Here is a 23,168-nt window from a genome sequence, read left to right as displayed (position 1 = left end):
AACAATCTTTCAAGTCAAAAGTTTGCAAAATCAAAAAGCATAAACTAAATATTTTATGAGATGAGGATATTGGCGGCAGGCGTTTCTATCAGATTCAGAATGAAGTAAGAGCAGGGAGGTCACCTGGTAGACCTTAAAATAATGTTCATTTAAATGTCACATGCTTGCTTTTTATTTTACATGACACAGCACTAATAACAATACGAAAGAATTCTGTAAAACGTCCTCTGAAACACAGAGGAAAAGAAGAACAGAAACTTTAGTGACGCAGTGTTTTGTGGCTCTTGAAAAAACCTTTTCACTTTCACATCAAAACAACAACACTGTGATTATCACATTTATTATTATTATTATTATTATTATTCATTTAAGCTGTGTCTTTCTCTGATTTTGTAGCCTCTTGAATGTGAATATTACCTGGTTTTGTCGCTCAATATAACAAAGAAATCATTCAAACGGATTGGCTTTGGTTTGTGGACAAAACAAGACTTCGGGGAACTTTAGAATTTTCAGGTTTGGTAAACACCAATCATTTTTCAACATTTTCTGAACAATGAAATTATTTTATTTCTATGTATTTATTTTTATATTTTCTAAGGAAAGAGCACTCTTGGTCAACACAGATGGTCTTGGAGATTCTTTGTAATTGCATGTATACGGTACATAAAACTATTTATTGGTAATTGATTATTATTTTAATGCAATATTGCTGTCACATTTCAACCAGTATCACTTGCATTTCTCATCCAAACAATGTCAAAGTCGGCACTGCACACACCTGCCAAGTTTGAAGCCTGTAACCAGTGGCGTGCACAGACAATTTGGGGGGCAGGTGCTCAGTGAAAAATAAGGGCACTTTGTGTGGCATGTGGAACTATCGGCTGCCTTATTATAGCAGTGAGAGATTATAATAAAAAAACATTACAGGCACTGTGGCACATGTTCAATGTAATTACATATTTATTTATGTCAACATGTTAAGAACTAAAGGTGTCAGAACTGTTGTACAAAGTGTCATGAGTGAGTGAAGAGTGTGCATTGCCACTCTAAACTTCAGAGCAGGTGTGTGCGGGCTACAGGTGTGCACTGCTGCTGCAACGCGCCTCCATTTGTGCCCACTCTGCGCATTCACGTTGACAACCCTATCAAGAGAGGTGTGTGCGGCGGAGGAGGAGGGGTGGCATATTAATTGGGGCAATATTGTCACATGCTTTAATCATCGAGAATGTATAGATGATCATGTCAGCATGGGCCACATACACTGTTTAAAATAACAACAGACTTTCAAAAGGGCACTTGCTTGGTCCAGAGGGCAACGGCAGGTGCTATAGCACCACCTAGTGTCTACCTGTGCGCGCCACTGCCTGTAATTGAAGCTACGTAAAACACGCAAAAATCTGGCTGTTTTGGCTAAGATGGCAGCACAAGATGGCGGCCCTTGTAAAGCAAGGCCCTGTACAAACAGGCTTATTCTTTGGCTACGAAAAGCAGACAACTTTTGTTTTAAAGCAATTATACACCCATGCATAACATACTTCTTCTCGCAAATTCTGGCAGGCTGTCCACCAAGAGGTGCAACACTGCCCTCCACAGTTCAAAGTTCACAATCACATTTTGAAGTCCATAATCGCAGGTCAAAGTTCAGATCAAAGTTGTCCTACAAACAGTGCCCCCTTTGATTACGTTGATCAAAGGAAACATTACCGATTCACTACTTACGAACGTACGACCTTTGTTGATGGAGGGGCTGTGCAAGAGATGGAATTTCGGGCCTTCCTGCTGTGATTGCAGGTGTGATTGAGAGCTTGGACTATAGGGGGCACCATTGAACCTCTTGGAAGCGACTCTTTTTGCCGTATATGTCGCATTTTTACGGATAACACTTGTGCTTTTTCCGTTCAAATACCGTCAAATTCGGCACTGTACATGCCGGCGATATTACTAAGTCACCGGCCAAGTTTGAAGTCTCTCAAGCGAGCCGTTGGATAGTTTAATGCGATTAAAAGACAGACATTCCTTGAATGCATATACAGAGCTAAATAAATGTGTGTTGTACGGAATCTAAATCCATGTCTGACTTTTGTTTTGTTTCACGTTCTTGACAGCAGCCATATTTTTCACATTAAAGCATCAGTGGGAGAGAAAAGCAGGGGGAAAAAATGATTAGAGAGGAATCCCAGGCATATGGCTGCAGCTTTTTTTCGGCTCCTCCTCCCCCCTGCTCTCTTTCTCTCTCTCTCTCTCGCTCCCCCTCCTCCTCCCCCCTCTGCTCTCCCTCCTCCTCCTCCTCAGCGGCAGCGGCAGCAGCAGCAGGAGAACAGACAGAGGAGGTAGTTCAGTTTTTGAAGCCGTGGCATGAATGATCTCATCTGAACCTGATCTCCGCTTTCCCTGCCGTCGATCCTATGAGCCAGACGGGAATAAAATAACACAAACACCAGGTGAGGACTTCACGCACTCACACAAAAATAAACAAACAGAGACAGGCTCGGTGGTAGAGGTTTCGACCGGGCGGCGGTTTGTTGTTTTTTGGGGAACTTAAAAGAGCCGAGCCGCTGTGAAAACTCTTGTTTTCGGCTCGAGAGGGAGGAAGCACCGCGGAGGATGGGTGGGCGCTTTTTTGGCTAATTAGCTTGCTAGCATTCTTTTATTTTATTTTTTAGCTATGGGGGGCGGTAAAACGGAATCACAACATTTCACCAAAATGGAACGAGTGCCAATTAATTTGTTGCCCCCATGGAGGCACTATTTTTTCCGTCTGAGTCGACATATTTAACCCGGTTAGCCAGTAGCGGCAGCTCCGTAGCATAGCTTAGCACAGCTAGCCGGTTAGCCATTAGCTACTAGCGCAAAATGGCCTCATTGTCGCTCGGTGGCTCTGATGCTGAAAAGACAAAGCATGCGGCAGTGACGGCCAGCGGCCCCGAGCCGCAGCTCTTGGACGGGTTTACCGACTCGTTCGCGCCGCTGACGGCGGTGAAGACAATGTGTTGATGGTTGGGAAGCGTTCAAATCAGCACCACCGTGTTTTCAAGTTGAATTATTAATTTAGCACGGAGCTAAAATGTTAGTGCTGGTTCCCAGTGTGTGCAGTGGGGGATGGGTCGTGTTAGGAGCCATTGACGTAAAGCGAGGCTGCATCTTGTTTGGCTTCTGGCTCCTAGTATTGAAACGACACACACACTGTGTTACTATAAACCTAACAATGGTTTATACTGAAATATCTAAAAAATCTTTTAATCACTGTGTATCACACTAGTATTTGACTCGAGTGGTGTTTGTAATTTCAGGCAGGTTCATGCTTTTTTTTAACCATGATTACTCATTTCCTGGTTTGTGCTCGTCACAGGTTTTTTTGAACACCATATAGTCAACATTTTGGTGTTAAATCTTATGATCACGTTCACTGTCATGGCGTAACATTTAATGTTATGTTGTTGTGTTATTTTTGAAACAATCCTGAACTCAGTCATGCCAGTTGAGCATCTATAGCAGGCAACGTAAAGCTCTTTTAATCCCCCTTTGAGTAAATAAACACTGAAACTTCGTTCGTAGTAGTTCAATCCATGTGCAATTCAATTTTACAGTTTTCATGCTCAATTTCACCCAGTATTAACAATTTAATGCCAATGGTACATGTATATGTACAAATGTGGCATTCACCCTCAAATAGCTTGTTTTGGATTGGATCAAGCTAAATTAACAAACGCTCATTCACTGTAATAATCTAGAACCAATATGCCACGTATGTTATTGATATACATTAAGAATTATGCTAGAAATGAGTGTCATTTAAAATGTTTGATGTGGCCATGTACTGTGTTTTTTAGTATTTTGTCCAAAAGGATGCTGTTCTGGAAAATTGGTGGGTATTATGTCCTAATAAATAGGAAAACAAGTAATCAATCATTGAATTGATTTGGAATTTTTTGAGTACTTGTGGTGGAGAAAATGCACAATGCAACCTGAGATCAAGGTGATTACTGTGACCGTCAATCACAATCAAACAAACCCGCACAATTAGAATTACTCATTGAAACTATTAATTATCAAAATAATCTGTTAGCCTCTTTCTGTCAATTTCAGACTTACAGCGTCAGCCCTCAGAAAATATGATAAAAGTATTGGCGCTTTTTTGATAAATTAAACAAAGGTATACAAAAAATATGAATGTAAAATAATTGTTTAGCTGCACTCCTGTGAGCATTAATCACAGGAGCATTAATTGAAATTATGGTTATTAATATACAACGTATGCAGCTGTAGTAAATATGGTTGACTTACAAAAATGCACATTGCATTTGATGTAGTATTTGTCTGCTGTGGATGCTTGATGACCTTGATATAAAAAAAAGAATACATTTATTATTTTGTCTTATTTTTAATTAAAATATCATGTAAAGCTAATGTTATTAATTATTCGTTTAATTTAAAATCTTGGAGATTTATCCTCAAAATGACAAACTATTGGGTGTTCTAAAACGTTCATTTATATATTTGCAAAAAACATATATATATATCTCGTGTCCAAATCTGTTTTATCTCCTGTGTATTATGCTTTTTAACAAAAAAAATTGTGCCTTCTCTCAGGTTGTATCAAATCAAAATCATATTTGAATTTTGACACCTTGTTGTTTTTTGTCTGCAGTGAGATAGTGCTCTCTAGTGTTTCTTATTTAACAGGGGCCCCGCACAAATGCACAACACAAGGAAGACATGTGTCTATAATTGATTTCTCACTCTTTTGTATTTTAGATCTCCAGGCGTCTTCATACATGACCTTTTTTCCCCTATTTTGTCCACTGTCAGGAAATGTTACTCTGCATTTTTCTTTTGCTTGAAAGCGAGGACTCAAAGAACTCCCGACTCCCGAACAATCAGTGTCTTTTAGATACACACGTCTTTGTTTGGTGTGGACTGTAAAATCTCTTAAAATGTGGTGTGGATGTAGTTCAATCATCTGATCAGTCAGGTGAAGACGGCAGCTGTTATGAAATCATCTCTGTCTGTCTCAGAGAAGCTCAGCAACTCTTCTAAGTCAGTTCTTGGTGAACTAGAAATCACTCTTGATGTCATTTATAATTTGACTGAATGAAAGTATGTGGTGTTTAGTTGTCACACCAGGGTTTTTCTTTAGCTGCAAAATCTGAGTGCATTATGTTTTCATTTTGAAATTCTGTATAATTTGCACAGATTATTGGCTTTCAGTTGTTTTGTCGTTGAAGATTAAAAGCATATTCTGCCTTGTCGGTTTGCAGATGAATTGTGACAATAACCACAGTTTCTCAGAGCATTTAGTTTCCACAGAAAAGTGGGCCATTTTTGTAAAACTGTTAACAACTCTTTGCTGTTTGTTTTAAAATTTTGAGTCCCAATATCTATTAATCTTTTTTGTGACTTTCTTCTTTTTTTAACTAATGTATCAGTCATAGAAAATGGAAGAAAGTGGAGTCATTCACCCAAATGCCCTGCCCACAGGTTTTTACACACACACACACACAGACCCAGCCGGACACTGCACACACACATTTTTTTCCCCTGTCTGATGGAAAATTAAATGCCACAAGCTGCTGTTCAGAGCTCACTCTCCTGTTTAACGTGCATCCCATTCATTTTTTGGAGTCGGAGGGCCTTTACTGTCAGTGTTGTTCACTTCCTTTTAAGACATTTGTGTATACCAAGTGGTGTGTAATAAGGAAGTTGACTCTATTTTTTCTTCCCCTCCTCAGTGAAGAGAAAGTGGAAATCTTGTTCTACTGGTTTTTGAAGTGTGGCGTGCGTGCGTAAACCTGGAAACCTGATATCCCCTGTAAATACTAGTGGTTATTTGCACTGTTTTGTGAATATTGTGAATGCTGTTACTTTTCATATCACCTTTACCCCCCCTTAAAAGCACCTTATTGATTAGGAACTCCTATTTTTTTGATCACAGGTGGCACTGGGACAGAAAATGTCACTGATCATGTAACTTGTGTGCTGTTGTTTTTTTCTTCCTCCTGACAAAGGTTTGTCTAGTCTGTGCTTACTTTGATGCAGCGTCCGTCTTTAGTTGGTAACCATGCTATTTTCGGTGGCTCGGTGGTCTGTTAAAAGTGTGGTTGTTCCGCCCAGCAGGAGTCTTGCCTCAGACTGGCCTAAAATGGGCAGAAATGGTGCTGAACAAAAGCTGCTTGTCGCTCGTACAAAAGTACTTGAAGCGCTGCAGCCGGGACCAAGCTGCATTGCTATTGCCTGTGCCTCTCAACAGGAAAGGTAGAGCAAACTTTAAGAAAAAAAACAACAACTACAACAAACTATTTACTGTTTACTGTATAGTGCATAGAGACTTGTAGAGCTTAGTTTTAAAGTCACAGCTGCCGTTGAGCAGATTTTAGCGCTAACTTCCTCACGTCCACACACACACACACACATTACACCACATAAGGGCTGTCATTTTTTCTCTCTTAAAATTGCATTTGAGCGATGTGCATGTGTTTTACAAAACAAATAACCAAACAAAATACTATATATTTTTCTAATGGGCCAAGATGACATTCAAAATGGATTTCAAACCTTTTTTTTTTTTTGTCATTCCAGCATGGGCATACATGCCCCAACAAAAAACCCACAGTGTTCATATTTAAAACCTGCTATGCTCGTATACTTATACTCAAATCAGTCAACCTATTATCAAAATTGTTGCTGAATAATTTGTCGATTAGTTGTGCAGTACTGCAACTAGATGCGCGTACGCAGAAATGGAAGAGTCGCCTCTGAGATCACTGGGTTACAAAGAGGTTGAATATAGGAAGGTGGTTCTCGGTTGTATATTTAGATCTCCGGTAGTTTTTTTTAAAAGTTCCTCCCTGTATTTGGTATTCTGTGCAGATGAAAAGTGACAGCCCTTCACCACATAAGTCATTAAAAATCACACATTTACATAACTTCTTCTTTTCACAATCACCACAGCTAGTGAAAATCAGTAGACATTTGATGTGTTTTTCAGTGTGATAATGTAATATAAGCTCAGTTAAATGTTTCGGTGTCTGGTGTTTGACTGTGTCTCTGTTTCCTCACCATCATCGCAGATAGACAACATGTTCCCGAAGGGCACCAAGCGCAAGTTCTCAGACTCCGCGGAGGAGCCGGTCTCCAGTGGCGAGCAGGCCCAGGCGCCATCATCTGCGGCGGCGGTGGCAGCGGCGGCGGCGGCTCGGACGCTGTCGTCCTCGTACAGCCTACAGCGGCAGTCGCTGCTTGACATGTCGCTGATCAAGCTGCAGCTCTGCCACATGCTGGTGGAGCCCAACCTGTGCCGCTCGGTGCTCATCGCCAACACGGTGCGGCAGATCCAGGAGGAGATGACCCAGGACGGCACCTGGCAGATCATGACGCAGGCCCTGGCTGCTGCCCAGTGTCCCACCGACCGCCTGGTGGCCACCGAGGTGCTGTGCCGGCAGACAGACGCGGCGGCAGCACAGGCCGGCCAGAGCCCGAAGCCCTACTCGGTGGTCGGTCTGGACGAAGGCTACCACGCTGAGGAGGTGGTGATGGAGGGAGAGGTGGAGACGGAGGTCACCATGTCCACCTTGTCCCCGGTCTCCCCTCAGATGTCCTCGGCGTCGTACTTGGCAGGACCCTTTGGGATGGGGCCCTGCTGGGAAGAGGAAGAAGACGACATGGAGTGCGAGGACGAAGAGGAGGAGGAGGAGGAGGAGGACAGCGAGGAGTGTGTGTCGGAGGGAGAGGAGGTCGAGCGGGACCACCTGAGTGGAGACTCCAGGACAGGGGAGCAGGTTTTTGGGACCTTTGAGATCAAGCACCCGGCGCCGCCCCCTGACCCTGCGCTGGAGGAACTGTTTTCAGACGTGGACCCGTCCTACTATGACCTCGACACGGTGCTGACAGGAATGCAGAGCTCGCCCAAGATGGGGCCTTATGACCTGCTGGAGAGCCTTTCTTCTCATGGGCCCACGGCTCTGAGCTCCAGCTCCAGCTGCAGGTCGGACCTGAATGAACTGGACCACATCATGGAGATCATAGTGGGATCTTGAAACAGAACATTTCCTCTGGCCTGTCCTGATCCCACAGACTCTTTCCAGACTATGCACAGCACACGTGCATGTTCTGTTTGTGGTATTGTTACACACGGACGCTGTTGGCGGTTTTGGGGGCGAATTGGGAAAGTCACAGCGAGCCGCGTAGATTTTTTGGGATGGGCTGTTTGTAAGAGATTTAGTTATTCTCCCAACGGCCATGTTGACGAGTCGGCAGCTTCATGTTTTATTGACGAAATCGAATAACGTTGGACGTTGAAAAGGGTGAAATTGGTAAACTTGGGGATTCACGTGCGCCGCAGTTCGTTTCCCACTTTTTCCCCAAAACTGGACAGTTGTCTGTGAGAAGGCAAAGATAATTACCTATACCATGATGCATTCTTATTTACGTATTTTCCATGTTTTCGTCTGTCATTCATTCTGTCATAACTAGCTCCTCCTGGTCGCACTCTGCCGTTTATTTTTTATTTTTATTTTGTCCATTTTCTATTTATTGTTACATGGACTGAGGAACAATTCATCACACTACATACACACACACCAGAAAAACCAGAACAAATTGTAAATCCAAATCTATGAATCAATGCATATTTTCCTAAAGATTTGAGCAATTATGAATGGAATATATGTATATGTACGTATGTGTATATAGAAATATATTTTTTGCATTATACAGCTGGGGGGATTTTGCAAGTATCATTTGATATTATTATTATTGTTTTTTTTTGTCCCCTCCCAGGCGATTTTTAAAATTTTAATGTAGCCAGACTTGAGACGGTGTCTTCCCAATGGTTTGGTAAAAAGAATAAGTCAACTGTAACCGCTGTCAGGACTCTGGCATCGTCACACACCTTTATCGGCGCTGTTCCTTCATTTTCCTCTAAAGCTTTACGTCGGGCAGGGAATTTACCGCTAACCACCAAAAAACACACATGTGCGCTGGTTAAGATTTGTCTGCCCTTTGCGGAAAGTTTACATTCACCACGACGGCAAATTTCACGTAAGTTTCCTGCCCCTTTAACGTCTTTACACATCTGAGAATCTTAACAACAATAAACAGCAGCTTCTCCCTGAAGCGTTTGGAGAAACCCCCGGACTGAAAGCTGCATCAACAAGCCATATTTCTTTCTCCCGTTTGTCTGAACGACAAACGAAGAGTTCTTCTCTGTTAACCCATCTAATTTATTGTTGTTTTTATTTATTGTATTTATTATATCTAGGTACAGACATGCCATATCGACTTCATTGGCCCCGATGAAATTATATTTATCCAAATTTCGCCCCTTCATTTTGAATGCAGTACCTATTTATTCCTCACATTAAAAAAAATAAAAATATTAAAAGTAATAACAACAACCGGGTTACTATTCAAATCACTATGCAGCTCTGTCATACGCGTTTCAAAAAAATGATTGTATACGACTCCAATGTCCTTTAATTCCTTTATGCAAACAGTTGCCTTTTCTCCTCAAGATGTGGAAAAATCCAATGCATTTTTCAAAATTGTTCCTTAACGTGATGAAGAGATTAACTCAGGCAAACAAAATGTATTGAATAAAATACAGTATTACGACACGCTTAATACCTTACCGCAACACTCCTGAAGGATGTCACTCTGGTCTGAATGGGAGCTAGAAACTTCAAAGACTAATTACCGTTGTAAAATGTATGCATTTTTTTATATTAAGGAAAAAAAAACATTGTAGCATCTTTGTAAATATTTTTTATAATAAAAGGTGCAACTATAAACTGTGTGTGGTGTCATTTTGTTGTGTTTCTGTGTGAACATCTTTTTAAGAGCATGTTCCCTGCTTCATTTTTACTGATAGGCAGCTTCTACTGACCAAAAACGTAACTGTTCCTTTAAGGATTTGCATATCCACTGCAAAGGAAACCGCGTAAAGCCTGTGAATCCGTACATGTCCCTTTGCAGGGATGTAAAATAGAAGCAAAAAATGCAAAAGAATCAAACGTGACTCCGTGGTAGAGCGACCTTTGACCTCACATGCTCACGTTGATGTTGGAGTGTGTGCTTTGAAGTTTAATTGAACCCCAGGTTAAATGTTCTGGTCGTCGAGATTGATAAATATGAAGCAAATCAAACCGTTGTTTCACAAAAAGGCATGAAAGCTGAATTAGTCACGAGGTATTTGTGCATTTAAAAAATAAAATCTTGTAGCTCACTCTGCGTGTTGGCCCTCCGCCCGCTCTTTGGTTGGCCTATAGTTAAAGATTAATAGGCTCTGGGTGACTCAGCAAAAAGGCAGCCTGAGGAAAAGAAAGAAAGAAAGAAGCGACTCATCAGAGAAAGAGACTATTGTCACGTCATCGTACAACAGTGAGGCAGGCGCTGACAAACCTGTGACAAAACTAGGAATTGTGTTGATTAAAAGGGTGGGATATTTGCTTGTATTTTTGCCACTACTATTATGACAATATTCTTTAAAAACACCACGAAATGGAGGTCAGCTGACAGTGAATGCAGCGCTTTGTGAATGTTTACTTTGTGTTCAGGGGGAGGGAAAAAAAAAAGAAGAGGAATGGAGAAGTGTAAATGTGACAGGTTCAGGAGGAAGAGAGGAAAAAGGAAAAAAAACGTGAATGAAGAAGTATTTCCTTATTTGGTGTTTGCCCTCCTCCTACTCATTTCCGTCACTTCCGCCCTGCCTCTTCCTTTCTGAGTCACCTGTCTCTTTAAAGCGATGCGTTCAGGTGCTCGCTGCTGCTTCGGGACATTTTTACCACTGATTGTTATTATATTGCTTTGATACGCAAGAAATTAAGGTTTCCTCTGTTTAATAGGAAACCTAAAAGAAATTATATTATATATATATTATCATATGCCACAACACTTGCAAAATACATCAACTGTTTAAATCAGTATTTAATGTAATGTTAATCAGTATTAACATTATGATTTTTCTTCTTCTTACAACAGCACATTTGGTGGTCTATTTGTAATTAAAGAGTGAACTTGGACAGTTTTTAAGTCATTTTCCTCCCTATCAAAGTATTTTGTTCATAATTACCAGGTTTGATGTGTGTATTCCGTTTGATTCAAATACCTCTGCAGAAAAAAAAACTTTAAAGCATTAAAGTTAAAATACTTTTCATGTGGCTTATTAGTTATATAATAGTGGTTCCCAGGTTAGAGGTCAGGCCTGTTCTGACAGGAAAACTGACGTTTGTAGAGCGATCGCCCTCCAGCACCAAAGTCCACAGAGAATATCAGTGACTTTAGCTCACAGGGATACAGGAGCTGCTGGTCAACAGCTGCTTTGTTTAGACAGTTTGTGCCATTTTTGGTAAATCCGAGCAGAGGATTTCACACACCGAAATAACAACGTTTGCAGTTACTGTTGGAGGCAGCTCCAGTCATGTGCTGTGATTAAACAATCTATACATTTCTCTATGGACTTTGGTGCAAGGAGCGTTAGTTCAGTGTCACGCCAGAATAAGGCTACCTAGCTATGAGATAAAGCAGTACCGGACACAGTGTCCGGTCATAGGTTGTTTTACAGAAAAAGTGGCTTTAACTTTAAAAAACAACAACAATACCACTTACAAAGACGTGATAACACTCGGGTAAAACTCAAACGTTCGTTATCTTATCGTAAAATGTCGCTCTTTCGCCTCGCACGTGTGCTCTGAATAGAAGTGCATGACTTTTAAGTGACGCCCGTGAACGCAGCAGCAGCTTCGTGTCGGAACAGCCGTCCGCACATTCGTTGCCCCGTGAGTGGCGAAGGCGGGGGCTTGAGCTGCGGCCGCGTCCACCAATCAGAAGCGACGCTCGGCTGCTGCCGCCGCTTGGCCCCGCCCCCTGTCCCTGTTCTCCAGCTGCTGCTGTGGACGAAGCGACGGTCACGGAACATTCCTGATCACAGAGCGAGACTCCACGGCGCAGGGACACAGCGACAACCGAGCGAATCCACGGGAGTTTGGACACTTTAATGACACTATCCACGGACACGTAAGGTTGGTTTACTCCTCTCCTTTTATTTACTATTCTCTTTTAAGTAAATGCCGGTCAAGTCCCCCCCACACACATTTAAACTTGGGGTTTGGTTTTTCCCACTGAAGTCCGGGCACCGTTAAAGGGGGTTCAGTTGATTTGGGCAAAAGAAGTACATAACATGGTTAAAATATCTATTTCTAATGAATTCAAACGTTTCAAAGTTGTTGAATCCAATCCGATATTAAACATGGTCTGTATTAAACCAGTTGTAGTCGCCTCACGTGGGGCTAAACTGTCATTAAACTTGGTTTTTATGCGTGATTATTTGTTAGAATTGAAAACGAGGCGGACAGACTCAGTGATGTGTGTTACTAATGTCTGCATGGATGATGAGTAAAGTGTCTTAGTCTGCAGGAGAGTCAGTCTGTGACTCATACTGTAACAGCTGAAATGCTCGCTTATGTAAAATGTCTGAAATAGAAAAATAGTCTCTCACATTCACTCTGGTAACTGCACATTTTCAGTCAAAACAGATGTGTTTCTTTCCTTCTTTCATGTTTTAATGGTTATTTAGTTGCTGCTGAATGTAAAGTGATTGTTCAGACAGACAAGTGCTTACTGTTGACTTGTGCCTCGAAGAGACGGAGTAAATAGGTGATTTATTGAATTAAATCCAAATAAAAAACATGATTTCTAACACCAAAAAGTCGTAGGTAGTAACCAAAGTAGTAAAATCAAGCTACTAACAACAAGCCTTTTATATTGATTGTTTTAGATTATCTGGTTTGTCTTTTTAAATGTATTGTAATTACAGTTTTTCAGCCAATATTTTGGTTAAATTATCACACTTAAAGTGATAGTTTTAAAATCAGATAATATGGTCAAACATGCTTAGCTCATGTGACACGACTAATGATGAAAACAGTAGGCTGAACAATATCAATATCATTATTATGTAATACTCTTTTCATAAACACAAATACATAAGAAATGGACAATTTGAACAATATTTTTGTTGCTTCAGTTTGCGGCGTCAGTTTGAGCTATATATATGTTATATCTTTCACCGTTGTGTTACTAAATATAACAATGAGTTATCGGACCACCACGTAATGTTAAACGTTTATTGATAACGGCATAACTGATTAGCATATGGCTACTCTGACAACAACAACAACAGGAAGGTGAAGGTTACCCATCATGCACAGGTGCATGCCAACTACGGGTCCTGTTACAACCCAAAATACACAACAATATACGTTTACCTTCTGCAAACGTTGATTGAAAAGAGTTGATAAAACCCCAATTGGATGACTTGATGACATCATAACTGTGAACTCTTACGTGTCCATTAAGGCTGATGTTGGGTCGAGGCGTGAAGCGGAAGCGGAGCTGCCTGGAGGAGCTGGAGGCCAAGGTTCTCCCCGCTGCTCCTGCCGCTGTGATGGAGAAGCAGCAGCAGCAGCAGCAGCAGCAGCAGCAGCAGCAGCAGCACCAGCAGCAGCAGCAGAGCGTGGTGGACGAGGTCGGGGACGACCACCTGCAGCAGCGTCAGCTGGTGCTCGGCCTCTGCTTGGAGAAGCTTCAGCGCTACCAGGTCGGCGTGGAGCTGAGCCTCCGCCGCTCCGTGCTGCTCATCAACACGCTCCGGCAGCTCCAGGAGGACGTGAGGAGCGACGGGGCGGGAAACCGCAGCCCAGGCGTCCACGCCGACTCCTGTCTCCTCATGGACGACATGCCCGTTACGTGCCCCGGGTGTTTGGAGGGCGATGAGGACGACCTGCCCCTGTCTCCGCCCGAGCTCTCGCCCCAGGAGGTGGACAGTTTGCCCGAGTGGCAGAAATCACTGCCCAGCACCACGGTCAGCGCCTTCAGCGACGCGGTAAACGCCATGGGCTACCTCGGCGACCTGGCCCTGGACGACATCTTTGAGGACATCGACACGTCCATGTACGAGACGTCGGACGCGGCGTCTCCCTGGGCGACGGGCTCGCCGTGGCCCGTCAGCATGTCGCTGTGGGCGGACGACGAGGACGTGAAAGTGCGGCTGCCGGCTCACGGCTCGCCGGCGAGTCTCCAGTCGTGTCTCATGGACCTGAACGATCTGGACCACATCATGGAGATTCTGGTCAAGTCCTGATCCCCAAAAACATTTTCACACTCATGTGAAGTGTGAACGCAGCTACTCTGACGGAGACGGGGAACAAAGACGGACGAGCGCGGACGCTGCAGGTAGTTTAAGGCTCCACTTGACATTTTTCCCTGGAAAATCTGCTTTAAATCTTGCAGTATTTTTACAATTTACACAGAAAATGTGTATTTTCTGAGACTGGAAGTTTAATTTTGATGTCTCTTTAAGACACATTTGCTCTGTTTCTGCAGTAAACAGAATCAATGAGACAAAAGTTTAGTAACCAATGTTTAAACTACATCATACGTCAACAAAAAATGCAGATTTTTGCCTCTCAGATGAGAAAATTTGCCTTTTTTGACGCCTTTTTACAAACAAGACATTTTTTTTAACAATTTTCTGACAATCATTTATTTAAGAATGTAAAAAATGAAACATTAAGTGCAGGAATTATTGTATTTTAAACACAGAAGTACTGGTGTGCATCTTCAAAAACACATTGTGTTTCAAAGTATTTGTCAAAGCGACAAAAGAAAATTGCAGCATTTGTGACGGGAAGTTTTGAACTGGACCGAACGGTTTTGTTTTTTTAACCGTGTTTTAACAACAGATTTTCCCTGAATTGATTTCAAAGTGGAGCTTTAAATTCCTCTAGTGCTTCTGCAACACTTCTCTGTTTCTATTGAGGAAAATGAAGAAAACTTGCTCACAGAGCAGGAACCTGAGCTGCCGTCAGTTCAGTCACGGGTCGATTATTAATTGAAATCTCTTCAATTACTTAAGAGGGTGTGTGTGTGTGTGTGTGTGTGTCTGTCTGTGTGTGTGTGTTTCCCTTCACACTGGGACTGAACGCTTCTTCATGTTGATGGAGCTTTAAATCAGAAATCACCCAAAAACTCGACCATCTTTGTATCCGTTTTGGCGGGAATTTTCCAGCCAAATAAGCTTCCAATCATGGGAAATGAACATTGATGCCTTTATGTGTTATTATTATTGTTATTATTATTATTCTTATTGTTGCTGTTGTTATTTATGAATGGAAATCAAGCACAAAGTGCAGCAGATATTACTCGTGCTCTGTCTGTATGTAAATGAACCGCGTGGCTTCAGTTTTGTCGCAAACTGACGAGAATCTCACCGCGAAGGCGACGTGAGCGGTGACTCGTCGTCGGCAGCTCGTGTTCAGCATAAAATATGAATTTGTTGGGTTTTTTAATATTAATGTAACCCCGGCTCAGTGTGGACTCAGGCTACATCCACACGACAGGAGACCGTTTGAAAACAACGCTTTCAGAGAGGATCTTCCCTCCTCGTGGTCACGCACCACTCCGAATGAATTAACGAGTGGGTGAATGAGTGAGTGAGTAAATGAGTGGGTGGCTGAGTGAAAGAGAGTTTTGTGGACGTCGTCTGAGGACCTTTGAACTTTGCCACGTGTCCATGAATTGTAAAACGACAACAGTCGCCTGTTTATGGCCTTTAGTCATGTGATTTCTTTTTTCATGTGTTTCTACCTAAAACTTCAACTTCCTGCACAGAAGGGCTGTCACTTCCTCAAAGAAATCTGATGTTATTAGTCACTATGAGTCTGTGTGATGTCGGTTACATGCTCTGGTGACTGATGTGTCCATATTCACATTTTAAGACATCACCTGTCTCGATAAAGGTCAAGCCGTGCCCACAGTGCCCTCTGCTGGACCACTTAGTAATTACCGTAGACCGTGCGATGCACTCTTTGGCTGTAGGTCGTGATTCGTAAGGCGGTGAAATTTGAACGTTGAGCGGACAGTGACAGCCCTACTGTCCAGAGAGGAGGAGGCGACGCGGTTACTCCTGTTCTACCTCCTCACGCTCCTGTGAGCCCCTTAAACCGCACCGTTACTGATCATCCGGACCAGAATTGCCCGTCCTCTCGTCTTCAATCGATCGTCGACAACAACGTGCCTTAAACTACTGAACCTGGACTTTCACGTCGCGCTGAGGTCATCTGTGGCCGTCATTGATTAGAACCTGAGTCCTGTGTTGCTGTGGCTCCTCCTCACTCTTCCTCTTCTTCTTCTTGGCCCTGTTTTTTTGTTCCCTACGCTCTGTGAACACTGCTGCCATATGAGCTTAATGCATCCTGACAGGCTGACAGGGAGGGAGGAAGAGGAGGAGGAGGAGGAGGTGGCTTGCGTCACTCGTTCAGTAGGAGTTCACAGAGCTTGTTTTGCCCGGACTCAGGCCACGGACCAATCACGTGCGACGTGGGAGGAGCCCACTGCTGCTTCAACAACAACTTGTTTTTGTTCTTCACGGTTGTGCACAGACACACACACACACACACACACTCTCACTGTTTGTCTGTGTGTGTGTGTGTGTGGATCAGCTGGATTTGTCAAACAAACCATAATCCTGCTGCTGCAGTGTGTTATTTATAAATGTATGAAAGCTGTTAATTATGATATAAATGTAAGTGAAGGATCTGATCATTAACAATGAAATGTATTTGTGTGTGTGTGGGATATTTTATAGATTTTATTGAATAATACAGTAAAAAAAAACAACACAAATATCTACACGTGTGAGTCTTTATTCCTGTGACACGACATCACACTCGCACTGGTTTTGTTATGATGTTACATAAATAAATAATAACACGTAATGAACATGTTTCTGCTGAATATTCCGAGCAGAGACACTGAAGAGCGCGGCTGCACGCTGCCCATGCATTAACAATGAGGTGTCATGTGGTTTATGAGCAGCCTCGTGAAAATCGCCCTGGACTGTCACCGCCCTGAGTTTTGTCCTGCAGGCAAAACATTCACTGTCAGGCTTTATTATTATTATTAGTAGTATTATCATTATTAATCCAATCACACACCCTGGTGTATACAGGAGAACAGCGGAGTGTTTCCACCTAAATTTACCCGGGTGAAAACTTCCCCTGAAAGAAGAAGCTACCAGGGAATTTTTCCCAGAATCACATTTTGTTTCCGTGTTTGCCAACTCTATATTTAGCCAGTGTTCAGACGATGGAATTGGATTTATGTCGATATGAACTAAGAAAAAAAATGAAAATGAAATTAAAATGTTCACTACAATGTGTTAGTTTTTTTAAACACAACTCAGTTTCAGTTAGTTTGTTTTTCTTTTTAAACTCTAGTTTTTCTTTGATTTCAGTTAACGAAACAGTTTTTTTTCAATTTTAGTTTGCGTTATTATTTATTATTGGTGATGAACAACCACAAACAAATGCATTTCAATAATATTTGGCCTAAATGTACCATTTATGCATGTGGGCCGCGGGCCTCGTGTTTGAGACCTCTGCTTAAAGGCTCTGGAATCAGGAGTAAACTGTTGTTTTCTGTGGCCCACGTTTTTGTCTCCCCCTGGTGTACATGTGCTGTAAGTGAGCAGGCACGTGAGTGAATTGTATTATATTTTTTTTAAATTGTTCAAATCTATTTTTTTATATAAAAAGGGATTTTAGCAGATTTATCAATAATTATTGTTGTTATTCGACATCGTCGTGTTTTGTCACAGGCAGTTTTTTTTCCCAGCCTTTCAGTCTCAGTTCAGGGCAACAACGTGCGCGCCCACGTGAGACTGAGGAGTGAAATGAAAGGCAAGGCTGCCCCCTGGTGGTCTTCTTGTGACACAGCAGATGTGTGAACGTGACAATGACGGTGCAAATTCTCAGAGCGAGCGCAGTGGCGTTTGTTGAACCTGATTCTCGAGGTTTAACCGACCATTATTTTCATCATCGAGGAATCTGTCGATTATTCACTTGGATTTTCAGGTGAAAACTGTTTTTTTTATACAACTAAACTAAACTAAAGATGATCTGCAGACAAACGTCCTCTTCCATTCCTTTAGACGAGAAAATATTCACATTTAAACAGCTGAAAAACTCTGGAATAACTGTTAAAAAAGATAGAAAAATAGAAAAACTGGTGAATGAATGATGTGGACAGGTGAATAAATGGCGAGGACAGGTGAATTTATGATGAGGACAGGAAGAAAGAACATGGACGTTACTTAAAATGATTGATTTGTTGAGATTAAAAATTTATTTAAAAGGTGTATTTTTCTTTATTTTAAACGTGTCGTCGTAGCAGTAATAGTGCGCCTGTAAAAGTCCCACAGATTAGAAATAATCTAATCAAACAGCGATTGACTGTCTGTGATTAGTTTTTCTGACTTTGTCCACAAACGTCTTCCCTCGTGTCTGCTGCTGCAGATCAAATGTAATTAGTCGAGGCTCCACAGAGACGACAACTGTGGACTGAACAGATTAACATCATCACTGACAATTTACTGAAACCAAAGCTAGGTTTTCTTCTGTGGTTTGAAGAAATGTTTTCCCCTAGAGGCGAGAAAGAGAACTGTCCAGTGTTAGATCATGCTAATCTGATGTGATGTGATTTGAAAGTAATGAATTACATTTACTCACGTTACTATAATGGAGTAGGTTTGTTGTGTACTTTTTAAGGTCATTTTTAATTACTTGCACTTAGTTACTTAGTTACTGCAAAAAAACGTTAAATAAAATTAAATAAAAATAAATAAATCAGGCAAAGACAGGTGAATGATGAGGACAGTTAAATTAATGATGAGGAAAGGTGACTGAATGATGAGGACAGGTGAACGATAAGGACAGGTGAATGAATGATGAGAGCAGGTGATTGATGAGCACAGGTGATTGAAGAGGACAGACAGGTGAATGAATGATGAGGGCAGGTGAACGATAAGGACAGGTGAATGAATGATGAGGGCAGGTGATTGATGAGCACAGGTGATTGAAGAGGACAGGTGAATGATGAGCACAGGTGATTGAAGAGGACAGGTGAATGATGAGGACAGGTGAATGATGAAGACAGGTGAATGAATGACAAGGACAGGTGATTGATTAGCACAGGTGATTGAAGAGGACAGGTGATTGATGAGCACAGGTGATTGAAGAGGACAGGTGAATGATGAAGACAGGTGAATGAATGACAAGGACAGGTGATTGATGAGCACAGGTGATTGAAGAGGACAGGTAAATGATGACAGGTGATTGATGAGCACAGGTGATTGAAGAGGACAGGTAAATGATGACAGGTAAATGATGAGGAATGAATGACAAGGACAGGTGAATGATGAGGACAGGTAAATGATGACAGGTAAATGATGAGGACAGGTGAATTGGCGTTAATTCAGGTCCCTGAGTGAGTGAGACAGTTAAAGTGTTGGTGACCTTTGACCCCTGTTGATACATTATGTGTTTGCATATTTTATTTGTTAGCACTTGTTAGCACGGTTCATGTGAGATTTGTGTCCCCTTTTCTTTTTTGCGCGACACAAGAACCAGAAGTAACTTTCACTCAGTACTTTTACTTCGACTTCAGTTAAATGTAATCACTATAGTAGTAGTAGTAGTCAATAGTGGCACTTTGACTTGAGTAGAATATTTCAGTGCTCTGTCCTCCTATGCTCTGTGGGTTGGTCGTTTCTTAAACAGACAAGGAAACATGTTGTTTACATGTAATCTCTTTGAAGGGTTTGGATTAAGGATCTTGTTGTTATGGCCTGTAGACTTCCACTGTACACTTTACTTTATTATATCTCTTTCTTTTCTAACTTTTATATTCTGTTGTGAGTTTTATATCTGAAATTGTCTCATTCTTCCTACTATTTGTACATATTTGTGCTGCTGATCAGGACCAGGACTCCCTGGAAGAAGAGAACTTATGTCTCAGTGGGACAAATGAAGGTACAGAAACAGGACAGACGGAATCGACCCGTGAATCAGCATTAATTCAGTGTCTCTGCTGCAGACTGTGGAGTGTCCTGTTACTGCAGTGTGTTTGATTTTGCCCCTGCACTCGTGTTGGACTCTGATTTCACTCCAGAGGAGCACACGGATGTTGGTGCTGCCTTTTCAGGGAGTGGCCACATGAGGAGGAGCAACACGTGCACTGCTGCACACACAACCACTGCTCCAGCTTTAAACACACGTGTCCGCGCGCGTGCGTGTGTGTGTGTGTGTGTGATGACACAGCACAGAGTCAGTGAAGGTGTGGTTGGTGGACAGTAGCAGTAACAGAGCCGCGCTGCGTCACTCTGGGGTTTAGTGTTTCTCTGCAGGCGCACGTCGGCTGCAGTGAAGCCCCCGGCCTCTTCTCGTCTTTAATGTGCTGACTCAGCACAAACCTCACAGAACTGAAGAAATACAGTCACCACCACCGCTGCTGCTGCTGCTGCTGCTGCTGCTGCTGCTGCTGCTGCTGCTAAACATGATGGCACACAAGACTGAAATAAAAGTCTGTCTTTCACACGATTGTCAAATCTTTGCAATGTTTTAATCCTGACCACCAGGTGTCAAACTGGGCCCCCTCCCCACTCAATGACATGTGGCCCCACATCTTAACCATTAGATACAGACCATTTAGGCTGCTCCCATTACTATGTTACTATGTACAGAGGCTATAAGAACGTGTTGTTCTTCATTTTCACCAACTATACAAACGCACCTGAGCAAAAAGTCCTCAGTTGGATTGGAATTTGGGAAACATGTGACAGTTCATCGTTTGCTCGGCTCGTTTTTAAGGACAAAAATAAAATAAAATGGTTTTTGTGACTTCTGCACAATTATTCTCAAGTCCCGTTTTATTCATAAACAAATATGCGTCATGAAATCGATCATAACTTTGACTCAACGACACATGAGACATTGATTTTCTCTCTGAGGTTTGGTGATCAAAAAAAAACAAAAACCCTGGAGCTGGAACTGTGAAGTTTTGTTTTTTTGGTATTTTGAAATGTTAAATATAAATAAATAAAGAATAAATGCCGGGACAAGGTGTGATTGAAACATTTAAAGGCGGGGTCAGAGACATCATGGGAGAACTTACAGTGACACAGATGAAGAAAAAAAAAAGGACTTCTCATCTTGTGACTCTGATGAGGACACTCGCAGGAATGTGACCCTGAAGAACAGATTCCTTTTTGTCTGATTATCTCTAAGCTCCGCCCACTGCCGTGAAGATTGAAGTGCAGGTCCGAGATGTGACCCCCCCCCCACCCGCGTTCACGTGGTAAAGGATTTGAGGCGGTATTATTCATCCTTCACACAGAAACAAATTCACTCTTGTATGTTGTTGTTTCTCAGGACCTGTTGACTGACTGTGAGACAGAAGGACAGCTGGACAGTTGGACGGTGGAGTTGTTTTCAAGGTCGCGACCCTTTGACCACGAGATTTCGCTAATTAAAAAAAGGGGAAGCGAGGAAATCAAATTAAAAATCATAATTTTTTGGTGGGAAATCAGAGACACAAATCCAGACCATGAGAACATGAAGTTTAAAGCTGCAGTAACTTTGTTTTACTTTATTTTTGTCCCTGTTTGGTTTTAAGATTATTTGTTTGGAAACACGCAAAACTATCAGACTACTCACTGAGGGAGCATTTGTGTTTATACAACAGCAGAGCGGGGGGGCGGGGCTGTTTTCAGTAGGGTTGATCAAACGTGCATTAAATGAGTTAATTATTTCATTTATGAAACATTTGTTTTTTTCCAAAACGCAAAAGTAGTTGGAATACATTTCAGTGAAACTGTTGCAGATTAACCTCCCGATAATCTGATTGAAGTGAATTTTCCTCCTAACGATTGAAGGTTTTCTCTTAATTTACAGCTTTCCACGTGATGACATCATCCCTGATGATGAAGGATGTTGGATATTTTAGGATATTGTCTGACTGTTCACTTGTAACGCCTTATGTGTGTCACACTGTGTCCACATTTGGGGAAACAAACAATTCTAATAATGATTGATAATATGAAAGCTCAAAAACAGTGTGAAATGTAAAATAATGACAGGTTACAATGTGTACAGGACACAGACAGAAAGAAGCCACGAGCTTCAGCCTGTTCCCTCTGCAGTTATTTGGCATAATTGTGTTCAATGATTTTTTATTTACGTTTACTTTTAAAGTGACGACACTGTGACACACGGACGAGCTGAAGCCACAGTCAACAGACCCTAAACACTGGGAACTGAGCGTTCCGGAGGTCGTTAAAGAGTTTCGTCATGTGGTCGGCGTCACATGACGGACGAGCAGCTGTCCGACTTGTTCGGTTACAGATGTGTGACTTCTGATATCAGGAGAATCTGATGTTTGCTTACAGATAATCACACAGCATGAGATAAGAAGGTAAATGACGTTATTTTTGAATTTTGTTGATCAGATTACATCAGATTTATTCTCATTCTTAATTCAATATCTATATAAAGAGATTTGTTTCATTGCATTTAATTTATTGAGTTTCTAGGTTTTTACTTAAAAAAGTAAATAAATGGATCTTTGAACATTAGATTTATGGCCCATAGTGAAACTCTTGAAATTATTATTTTTGCTTTTGAAAGGATCACATTTTTTAAGGCACTAAATCATGGTGAAAATGGATGAAAGGTGGCGGTGAGAATATTATAGAATAGAATAAGACAAATATGTCAAAGTGCTGCACAATGGCTCAGTAGTGGGTTAGGCTAAGGGTTGAATACTCCATATTCTGCAATATCATGAAAATATCATATCCTAGTTCCTCTGATACTCTATTTTCAGGGTATATATATATATATATATGTGTATATATATATATATATATATATATATATATATATATATATATATATATATATATATATATACATATATACATATATATATATATATATATATACATACATATATACATATATATGTACACACACACAGACACACACTTTCATGTGTGTGAATAAAATCACGTTGAACGCATGAAGATTGTGATTCTGAGCGGAAAGTGCGACGATGTAGAGAGCGATTCACGACACAGCTGTTACACAACTCACTACCGAGACGCACTGTCATCAACTCAAGAAGAGGAAAAAAAATATATATATAATAATCTCCTCATCACAATCAGTCATCTCTAATTTGACTTGAGATGCCAGAGATAATCACCACTAACAAATGAGGAAATTGGTATTTCATGCTTGTAATACTGTTTGTGCTTCTTTCCAAAACATTCCATTCAT

The 23,168-nt window shown here is 41.6% G+C and overlaps 2 protein-coding genes across 3 annotated transcripts; both read left to right on the top strand.

The window, feature by feature from the left end:
• The first annotated feature begins 2,279 nt into the window (after window positions 1–2,279).
• Window positions 2,280–9,723, top strand: cdca4 (cell division cycle associated 4). 2 transcript variants are annotated; one of them, XM_044048039.1, is made up of 3 exons: window positions 2,280–2,441; window positions 6,115–6,252; window positions 7,068–9,723. In XM_044048039.1, the coding sequence occupies exon 3, from the start codon at window positions 7,077–7,079 to the stop codon at window positions 8,031–8,033; it is 957 nt and encodes a 318-aa protein (XP_043903974.1). In that variant the 5' UTR covers window positions 2,280–2,441; window positions 6,115–6,252; window positions 7,068–7,076; the 3' UTR covers window positions 8,034–9,723. The 2 variants fall into 2 exon arrangements, with proteins under 2 accessions (XP_043903974.1, XP_043903973.1); XM_044048038.1 differs by lacking the exon at window positions 6,115–6,252.
• Window positions 9,724–11,872: 2,149 nt separating this feature from the next.
• Window positions 11,873–16,478, top strand: si:dkey-177p2.6 (uncharacterized protein LOC568712 homolog). The gene is made up of 2 exons (XM_044048040.1): window positions 11,873–12,014; window positions 13,351–16,478. The coding sequence occupies exon 2, from the start codon at window positions 13,355–13,357 to the stop codon at window positions 14,132–14,134; it is 780 nt and encodes a 259-aa protein (XP_043903975.1). The 5' UTR covers window positions 11,873–12,014; window positions 13,351–13,354; the 3' UTR covers window positions 14,135–16,478.
• Window positions 16,479–23,168: the final 6,690 nt, after the last annotated feature.

Source organism: Solea senegalensis, linkage group LG16, assembly GCF_019176455.1.
Source record: "Solea senegalensis isolate Sse05_10M linkage group LG16, IFAPA_SoseM_1, whole genome shotgun sequence".
Lineage (NCBI taxonomy): Eukaryota > Metazoa > Chordata > Actinopteri > Pleuronectiformes > Soleidae > Solea > Solea senegalensis.
Note: the sequence above shows the minus strand (reverse complement) of the source record. Positions and strands in the feature narration are given on the sequence as shown.